The sequence below is a fragment of the Fibroporia radiculosa genome (assembly GCF_000313525.1).
Source record: "Fibroporia radiculosa TFFH 294 genomic supercontigs, scaffold4369, whole genome shotgun sequence".
NCBI lineage: Eukaryota > Fungi > Basidiomycota > Agaricomycetes > Polyporales > Fibroporiaceae > Fibroporia > Fibroporia radiculosa.
In genome coordinates, this window is record NW_012133712.1 from 1 (window position 1) to 9,465 (window position 9,465).

At 54.1% G+C, this 9,465-nt stretch overlaps 3 protein-coding genes across 3 annotated transcripts; 2 read left to right on the forward strand and 1 right to left on the reverse strand.

Annotated features, from left to right (window-relative positions):
- Positions 1 to 158: 158 nt before the first annotated feature.
- FIBRA_08887 (uncharacterized protein) lies at positions 159 to 725 on the forward strand (the record flags this gene model as incomplete). Its single annotated transcript, XM_012330501.1, has 1 exon — positions 159 to 725. One exon carries the CDS (start codon positions 159 to 161, stop codon positions 723 to 725), a length of 567 nt encoding a protein of 188 aa, XP_012185891.1.
- Positions 726 to 3,456: 2,731 nt separating this feature from the next.
- On the forward strand, positions 3,457 to 6,914 carry FIBRA_08888 (uncharacterized protein; the record flags this gene model as incomplete). The annotated part of the gene is made up of 15 exons (XM_012330502.1): positions 3,457 to 3,774; positions 3,829 to 3,892; positions 3,944 to 3,997; positions 4,056 to 4,099; positions 4,155 to 4,375; positions 4,428 to 4,477; positions 4,533 to 4,640; positions 4,694 to 5,909; positions 5,968 to 6,063; positions 6,102 to 6,197; positions 6,256 to 6,392; positions 6,460 to 6,475; positions 6,538 to 6,599; positions 6,649 to 6,740; positions 6,807 to 6,914. 15 exons carry the CDS (start codon positions 3,457 to 3,459, stop codon positions 6,912 to 6,914), a joined length of 2,682 nt encoding a protein of 893 aa, XP_012185892.1.
- A 1,963-nt stretch (positions 6,915 to 8,877) lies between these two features.
- On the reverse strand, positions 8,878 to 9,422 carry FIBRA_08889 (uncharacterized protein; the record flags this gene model as incomplete). Its single annotated transcript, XM_012330503.1, has 2 exons — positions 8,878 to 8,989; positions 9,076 to 9,422. 2 exons carry the CDS (start codon positions 9,420 to 9,422, stop codon positions 8,878 to 8,880), a joined length of 459 nt encoding a protein of 152 aa, XP_012185893.1.
- Positions 9,423 to 9,465: the final 43 nt, after the last annotated feature.

Genomic DNA, 9,465 nt, shown 5'->3' on the forward strand with positions numbered 1-9,465 from the left:
TGTGCACGGCGAGGAGGTGGACGCCGCCACACGCTGGCCAACGCCTGTGCGGCGACAGCGCACGTCGGCCAACGCCGGGCGGCACCGCGGTTTTCGCCTGACAGCATCCCTCGCCGCGCGCACAAAATATCCGTGAGAACGGCACACAGCCACCTGACATGACACACGACAGACGGAAAGAAAGAGCAGCCAGCCATATGTTTTCTCTTGTTCCGTCTTTCCAGCAACGTCAACCCAAACTTACCTCCCTCTTGGTCTCCGGCACCGCCCATGTCCACGAACTTTCCACCCGGCCTCCGTCCCCGCCCTGGGATCCTGTGTCTCTCCCCCGCCACCGCCGCGGGGGCGCAGGGCGGGTCCCGCGCCAGTCTCCGCGCCTCGGGCGCTGGGAAGCCCTCGGCTACCCGTCGACCACGACGAATTCGTACCCATCGGCATGCCGTCAACTCGACCCTGGCGCGCTCAAACCGTCCACCCGACACAAAGTGTCAGTCACGCTCCCAGCGGAAGTAGATCCGCGTGCCCGCCTCCTCTTTCTTCACCCGCTGCCAAGCCCGCACCGCGGCGAATTCTCGTCTTCTTCAGCTCTTCCCCGTCCCCTCGACACCGATCCGAGCGCGCCTCGCAGTCCCCAGAGCTTCCAGCACCGCTTCGCAAATATCGGGCACACCGAGCGTCGCCGCACCGTCGACGAGAGAAATACAAATGTGGTCTGCGGTTCGTGATACATACCACTGTGGGTGGATTCTGGAGGTATAGAGTGATGATGCGTGCTAAATGTGACACAAAGCCGTTGCTACCTGACGTCGGCAGTCAGTAAAAAAAATGGAGCGATAATCTGGCAGATACAAACACCACACACAGCTCAGATCCAGCTCCATTGGCGTCAGGGGTACGCAGATGCAGAGATGCGAGGACCACGCAGCACTCAGATCCTGAAAAACAATACGCCGCAGCACTTTGAGATCCTGAAAAACCATATGCCCGCCGTCCTCACTCCGGAACGGGCCCGCTCCTGACATGCAACGTAAGTCTCCAGCCCTCCGGGGTCGGGAATTCTCAATTCGCATCCGACTGGCCCATCAACAAGATGTGACGAGAATAGATAATGTGAGATCTATCCCAGCACTTCAATACTGCGAGATGGTAACGGAGAGATTCATGCCTGCCATGCCCGCGCGATTCGGACAGCGGTACCTGCAGACTTACGGTACCAGACCCATGCCCCTTCGGCGCCCAATCACAACACTCGAGCGGGCCCTCACGAGCCCGGACCTGATGCGCCCTCACAGCGAGGAATGTTCCCCACCGAGACGGGGGCCGATGATGCGGACGGCGAGCCTACGCGGGCGCCTCAGAGCCGGGCCTAGAACCACACCAAGCACAGAGTCTCTGGGTCCTCTTCCCTGCAGCCGCATCTGCAAAGTGCATGTCTTTGTCAGTAGCGAATTTGAACCATATCAGTACCGTGCGAGCTAGGCGCACATCTACTTTAGCCCAACACAATGCACATGCCGCCGAAATGGAGCGCGGTATGGGGAAATGTGCAGATGGCCGTGAGTACTGCGGTATGGGTGTTCGGATCAAATGCAGGTCCGGCCTCTCTGCTCGACTTTGATGAGTTTCGCATGCAATATCAAGAGGTGTGAAATCAGATGGTTTGCAGCATGGACGGAGATAGAACAAGTATGCGTGGCTGTGTATCGATCGTAGGCACGCGCAACCAACGAGTAGAGGAGGATTCCACTCTGCCTACGGGATGGATGTGCGCATAAGCTCGCTCCCGATCTTCCTGATGGTCGCGGGCACGGCCTCGACAGAGGCCACGACGCGGAAGGAGTGGAACTTCGCGACGGGTGCTATTAGACACCCACGCTCGTCGTATGTGATGTTCATGATCAAGAGTACTGCCCTTGACGACGGAGACGGCTGAAAGGGAATACACGGGCATGCGGAACAAAGAGTCCGGGAGTGGCGGTCGTCTCCGCAACCAGGATGGATACTCCTACATCACCCCGCAGCGGCGGCGACGCCGGGTCCTGTCTAGGTTCGTTAGAACAACGGTGAGCTGTAGCAGAAAACGTCCAGCCTGGCATAAGAGATCGATACGACTGAGAGGATAAAGAGGTGGCCACCGAGAGTCGCTCAGTATCAATTCCCTGATGAAGTCGTTGGATGATGGATGCCAAAGGGTAACAGTGAGAGGAGAACAAGCAGCCTACCGAGTGAGTGGTTCCAGTGGTCTTGCGTATAGCGATTATCTGGCAGAATGAATACGAGTCGATGGTTGCCACAATGTATGCATCTAGAACAAGGGCCTTGACAATTGAGCGACAAGGCATGATCGCGCCCTCACTCAAGGACACAATGCACAGACCATCGTCCATAGAATCCCGTTAGCAGGGCATGGAAGGCACGATCATACGCAACGCACACAGAATCCGCTCCTCTGGCGCTCGATACCACCAGAAGGTTATCCCTGGGGGAAACTACGAGTGTTCTGCATATCTGGTCAACGTGCAAGTTCCGCATCCGCAGAGGATCGGGCCCTGCAGTGCGGAGCATCACCTCTGGGTCATTGAATTCAGGACCACTACTCCTCGGATTATCCTCAGACGTATAGCAAGTGGGCGGACGAGCGTCGCCACAAAGGTGCCAGACGGCATGGGTTTCGCACTCTTACTCTCGGAGCCGAAAAACTTGCACACGGATCGATACGCCCGTCCAAGCGGTCTGCGACGCACATGTCTAGTCGTGATATTGGAATGTCGACAAGGCTCGCCACGGCGAGATCGATCGCACACTGGAGAGCGGGGCCGGATCGCACCGCGTTACGGCTGCCATGCTGCTGTATCTGCTAACGCACCTCAGACGTGTAGTCCTGACGGGGGCGGACGTACCGCCTGGCACAGCAAGATGCTCCAGATAGCCAAGTCGGCACAAGATATCCAGGATAATCGCAGCGGGTGGACGGCTGAGGTGGGCCATTTGGGAAGGATTATGATGCAGGTATGAAGCGAAAAGAACGGGAGGCACATTGAGTAGCATCATCCAGAGGCGTTGGAGCAGGAGGAGCTCAGTTCGTTGCCAAAGCTGGCGGTCAGTCGCCTGGTTGCGTCCGCCACTGGCGGAGGTCGCGCAGTCGGCCGCACGTGCTGACATAAGCATCGTCATTTCCGCGATTGGGAGTGGGAGCGGCACAGCCAAAGTCACTCAGCGGACGCCCTCACTCTTAAGTCTTGACAGATTGCCTAACCACAACATTCTACGCAGCATTGTTATATCATCTGCAAGAGATTGCAGCAGCCTGTACATCACCGTCAGTCTCCGTGCCGCTCGTCTGTCCATTCTCGGTGCTAATGTTGAACAGTCGACGCGATTGAGCCACTGCTAGCGGAGACAGTGCAGCTGTGCGGCAGGGACTAACGCCGTCGTCCTGGAACACCAGTAGCCATCATGAGCACCAGCAGGCCTGTTTCGACGGTGATACCGCCTCGGAGAACGTTCGGTCCAGATGAGAGTGCCGCGTCCGACGCGGGGCAGTCATCCGGCCAACCAGGAGGTTCACCGCTTCCACGTCGTGTCTCGGGGCGTGTCTCGTTCTCTACTCTCAACCACAGACCAAGTCTATTCGGAAGAAGGAGGAGCGGCGTGGATGAGGAGACTGGGGCAGCCGCTGCAGCGCCGGAGCGGCCTGCGATACCGAGCGCGCTGCAGCCGGGGGAATCGTACGCGACTCCGCTGCCCAAGCTGTCCATGACCGTCCTCTCGATTGTATGCCGTGTTCTCATGTACGTCTCTTTGTATGCCGCTGACTGTGATTCGCAGACCATGCTGGGCGAATTTCTGTCGGCCAACGTCTCGGCCCCGTTCATCCTGTTCATGGTGCAAGGTATGCTCTCTTCGTTTCTGGCGTCCACTCGTCTGATGTGGTACTTCCTAGGATTCGGCCAGTTCTCGGATGAGGCTCGTGTTGGGTACTGGACCGGCATCTTGGGTGAGGAGGCGTCACTGGTTCCATCCCCTTTGCGCTCTCGATTGACACATCACGCCAGTATCAACGTTCTTTCTAACCCAATTTCTTACCTCTCTGCTATGGGTAAGTCCGAGTTTGTTTCGCTCGTTGTATGCGTCCTCAATCGTGTTTGCTGCAGGCCACGGTCGCCGCCAAACATGGTCAGCGACTCGTTTTGTTCATCTCCCTCCTCGGGAGCGCGGTGACCTGCTGCCTGTTCGGAACGTCCAAATCACTCCAGCAGGCAATCGCTATTCGCCTAATGCAAGGAATATTCGCCGGTGCTATCGGCGTCGCGCGTGGGTCTGTGACAATGATCACCGACCAGAGCAATGAGGGGCGGGCGTATGCGATTCTGGGGTAAGCGTCCCCAGTTGACATAATGTCGCAACCGAACTGAGATGTGGCGTAGTTTCTGTTGGGGTTTTGGTGGTGTCGCTGGAGCGATCGTTGGAGGAACCTGTGAGCTTGCCCATGATTTCGTGAGATCTTAGACGCTGACTGATATCTTCTCAAGTTGAGTCCCCCGCCAAGAAGTGGCCATCGGTATTCGGCGATCTAGAGCTTTTCATCAATTACCCTTATTTGCTGCCATGTGCTGTTGCATCATCCATCACCTTTGTGGGTACGTGATACTGCACATGGATATCAGGATTGATGTAACATCTCGTGGTCCAGGATCCATTCTGTGCTTATTCGTCGGTCCGGATTGTGGCCCACGGGAGGGAACCATCCGCTTACCAATCGAGAAGTTCGGTACAATTTCAGAGGAAGACGCGGTGCCGACCACACCACTCTTCGATGAGCAAGAGTCTCGACACAGTTTTTACGATACCGTCAAGCAGAGGCTTTCAGGTCGGCTTTCTGGCTACTTCGTGCGGAGCGGACAACCCGTGCAGGAAGGCACCTCGGCAACTTCTCCAGTACAAGACGAGTCTCTGCCCTTATCTTCCACTCCCTCTCGCACGTCCATTACCAAGCCGCGGCCGATCTCTCAGACAAGCCGAGCAAATGGCTCAGCGTATGGGTACAGCGGTACATTCAGGAATCGACTGTCAAGTGGATACAGCGCAAGGCCGAGATCGAATGCGGCACTTTCCATCAGGCGCAGGAGTACCATAGATGGATTCTCCTCTTCTGTCGGGACCGCCACCGGAAGCGACCTCAACTTTGCCCAGCGCCTGCTCATGGCCAACGAGAATGCTGTTACGAACATTGCCGACCTTTGGGTCGCAGCGGCAATGAACGTGGACAACGAAGATCCCTTCGAGCTCGAGTCCGATTTTGACGACGATGCCGAGGCGTTTGGAGAAGAGGACTTCGCCGCCGAGGAGGGCGAGATCGAGGAGGAAGATATATTCGGCCCTACGACTGCAGACCCTTCGTCGCGTCACAACAGGTTCTCCCGCCGAGAATCGCTTACCTCGACCATTGGTCCTAAACTCAAACGCTCATCCTTCTCGGGGAGCAGGCATCCTCCGCCACTTGGTTCGCCGCGGCGCGTCTCGAGCTCGGGGCGCCTGTCTTTCCTCCGACCGCGCTCCTCACAATATTCTCCAGCGTTAGTCGGCGACGAGCTGCCGTCCATGCATCGACGCTTGTCGACTACCGTCCCCTCTATTTTCTCCCACGTGGGCGTCCGGACGCCTCCTGCAGTCCTCGAGGCGCAGCAGCTGCTTCAGAATTTTGACGAGCAGGCTCCAGGTGATTCTTTGGCTCCTATCTTGGAGTCTCGGCGTGGGGGGACGGAGAATGAGGCCGCCGTCGAGCCTGAGGAGCTGGAGAGAGAGCCCTCTTTGATGTCGCAGCTGCCAATCCTGATCATCATTCAATATGGCTTGCTGGCGTTACACTCCACGACGCATGACCAAGTGTTCTATCTGTATCTTGTCTCGTCAGTGCTCTCGCGTCTTCCCGCTTTTTACTAATGGTCTAAGCGCTTTATTCAACAGCAAATATCCGTTGGGCGGCCTGAACCTCAACGCGGGTCATTTCTCTCAATTGAGTAAGGATGAATTCGTTGACTTCGTGCCAGGTCTTGCGCTAATGTAATATCGCTCAAGTTGCACTTATGTGCTTGGCCCAGATTGCATATCAATTCTATTTGTATCCGTGCGTGTTACCTTTGCTTGATTACTGCGCTTGGTGTTGACTTGTCATCGTCCGCATTCAGCAACATTGGGTCAGTGATTCTCTCTAATATAACTGCGTTTATTGGCTTATGTCTTCCCGCTACATAGCCCGCCTCGAGGTCGTTTCTCTCACCTGGCTATGCTCCGCTTAGGATCGCTTCTTTTCATTCCGTCTTATTTATCCGTAATCATGTATCGGGTATTAGCAAGTGCCAACACCGACGGCAATCCGATCCTCATGGCCGGTACGATGCCGTCCCTGTCATCAATCGTATACGTCAGTGCTAACACGTACGATCTCGTTACGTATAGCGCTCGCGTTGAGCACGTAAGTTCCTGGACAACCATATTAAATTAGGCACGGGCTAACATTATGAAACGCCTACGTAGCGCTGTCAGGTTTTGCGGCAGCACGTTCTGCTACACGTCGATTTCGGTCTTACTCAATTACAGTGCGTGTCTCGGCTGGTGTGTGTGGCGGCTCCGCTGACATTAGTCTAGTGTCGCCACCTCATGTGGTCGGATTCGCCAACGGCGTTGCGCAGAGTATCGTCAGCTTAGCGCGTTTCGCTGGACCAATCTTAGGCGGCACGGTATGTCTGAATTCCAAGTTGACAGCTTGTCAAATGAACGGTGACTGATGGCAACCCCGGCCGTAGCTATGGTCCATGAGCGTCCAAGACGGCCCGGAGGGTTATCCCCTGGGCTTCCTGGCATGCGCGGGCGCGTGTGCGCTTGCCATCGCGCACAGCTTCTTCATTCGATGACGGCGCGAAGGTCTGTCATTCATTTGTGCGATCAAATCGTTCTTGTGGAACTATACCTTCCGGACTGGAGCCTTAGAGCAATAGAGTTTACTTCACCTCCCTCTCGTACATAGTCTCTTTTTTTTTCTTTTTACCAATCGCATCGTGTAAATGAACGAGCTCTGCATTTCTTGTGGCCCATGGACAATGAAACATGTTGTGCACACCGAATAGATTTTGGTTTCTAGGACGACCAACGTAAATGGAGAGCCGGATGGTGGCCCGGGGTAGGTCGTCGGCGCTAAAGTCATCTGGACTGTACTACTACGCTCACCCTCTGGCGTGTCCCGCATGAGCGCATATAACCTCTCTATGCCATTTGAAGAAACGCTTCTGGTTTGTGCGTGGTGTGCGGGGCCGATTTACTAGGATAGCGTCGAAATGAACAGGCGAGGCTACGGCCTTGGCTTGGAAACTCATTGCTGTCGCGCATATAGTCCATTATTTAAAAATCATTCAACGGACAGTTCCCGCATAGCTTGAGGTCAAGGCACACATCTTCGCCATTCGGTGCCAAGACTCTTTGAGGTTACCCCAGTCTGTCATTGGAGAAGAGTGGTAGGTATCTGTCTGGATCCCGTGTCGAACATTATGCACTGACAACAGTACTATCAAGAGGCGGTGTTTCCACAGACCCCCAGGGACCCGAGAGCTGAGTACTCACAGCAGTCTTTTTCCTGACAGCGCCGAAAACCATCTGGCAGATGTATTTATGCCGTGCGGCAGAGCATGTACATATAGAAGATGCGCGAGAATCTATCATCTGCTTGACTAGGCGTGGTACTAGGTAAATGCTCCCACCCACTATTTTTAAGCCCAATGTCACCGTTTCTTAGAGGCTGTCGTAGAGGTGAGTACTCTTGGCGGGTATAAGATTTTATTTGTTTGCTCACGAAGTTCGAGACGGCAAAGGGCTCGAAACGAGCATAAATGATCCGCGATCTATGTTGCTGTACACGCATCCGGAGATGCAGTGTTAGCGGATCTACGTGCGGGTAATTACTGTAAAGCTCAAGTGCTGATAAAGATAATCTATCAGCGCGCCATCTGTAGACATGCTTGATGCTGAGACAATCACACATGTGCATACCCTATACGTGTCACTGCCATGATATCTTCATAGAACAAAATAAGTTGCAAAACCCACCGTGCACATATTCTTGATGGTGTACAAGCATCACGCTCTCGGCCATCGTCTGGTCATCCTGTCTATCATCGACGATCATTAGCAACAACGCCTTCCTTTCTTCAACACGATTGGTTGCTCTCCGTATCGTCAACCGGTATAAATCGTTTGGAACTTATGTGTTTATCAAGGGGAGGGTGCACATTTTGCCGGTTAGTATGTTTAGAATTTCGCAGCACCATCGGTTCGATTATACGGGCTATTTTTGCACCGTTTCATTTAGATTAGATTTCGACACCGCAGAACGGAGGGGAGGAGTCGTCCTTTGAATCGATCATCCCTTAATAAAAGCATGTTTGAGAGGTGCGACTAGTCCTGAAGGCCTCAGCCAGCACGAAGTTTCCGCTGCTGAAAGCAATGAAGATGAATAATTTTCCCGCACTTTACGAAGAATCAGCTTTTCCCTTGACGATGGCGGTGGTACATTGGATCATTTGACAGACGCAGAATCGTGAAAACGTGACTACCGCTTGCTGAGAAGCTTGGCCACGGCCATTGACAAATAAAATGGGGGTATGTTACTGCTACACCTTGGCTTAGACACGGACAGGAAACACTACAATCACCAAAGGTCAAGAAAACCTACAAAATACATGATCACACATTCATCCGGGAGTTTGGAAAATTCCCAATCTAAGTCCGCTCAAGCTTCTAGTGCCCATTGACCATGACGTAAATTCGGTAGTCTGCTGGATCTTGCTGAATATGTGGATTGCCTTCCATTCTTCTACCGCCAAATCAGAGATCGATGAGTGGAGGGAAGAAAAATGGGAAGTTCAAGCTCATCTCGATCTGAGGGTCATTTTCGCCCGACGAGTTGGCTACACGGGTCAATTGTGAATCATGCCGACTATATATTAGCAAACGGGTGTATAAAGCATCATCAGTTGATTCCATATCGTATTCATAATATAAAGTGGGAAAGAACGCACCCACACCCCGGAGCCGTCAACCACGGAGCCGTCATTCTGCATATCCTCTAGAATCGGCCCAAAAAGGCTCCCGCTCCAAGACGGCTCACGCTCGTGACTGTCATACTCGTCGCCGAATACATCACGGCTGCTTTCCGGACTCAAAAACGTTCTTGAACACGTCTGATCGGCTATTTGCGCCTGGGTCGCTTCACCAGGTGGTGCAGCTGGGACGTCCCCAAACTGGCACTCTGAAGTGCGTCTCCGGATTGACAAATACGACTGAGAAGTATGGAGTCTATTCTCGTCGGAAGGATACAGTGAAGACGCGAAGGAGAGTGCAAATGCAGCTCGGGGCGTCGCAGCTGCCATAATCGGCATCATAAACGGAGCGGTGGGTTTAGGGGGGGGGGGG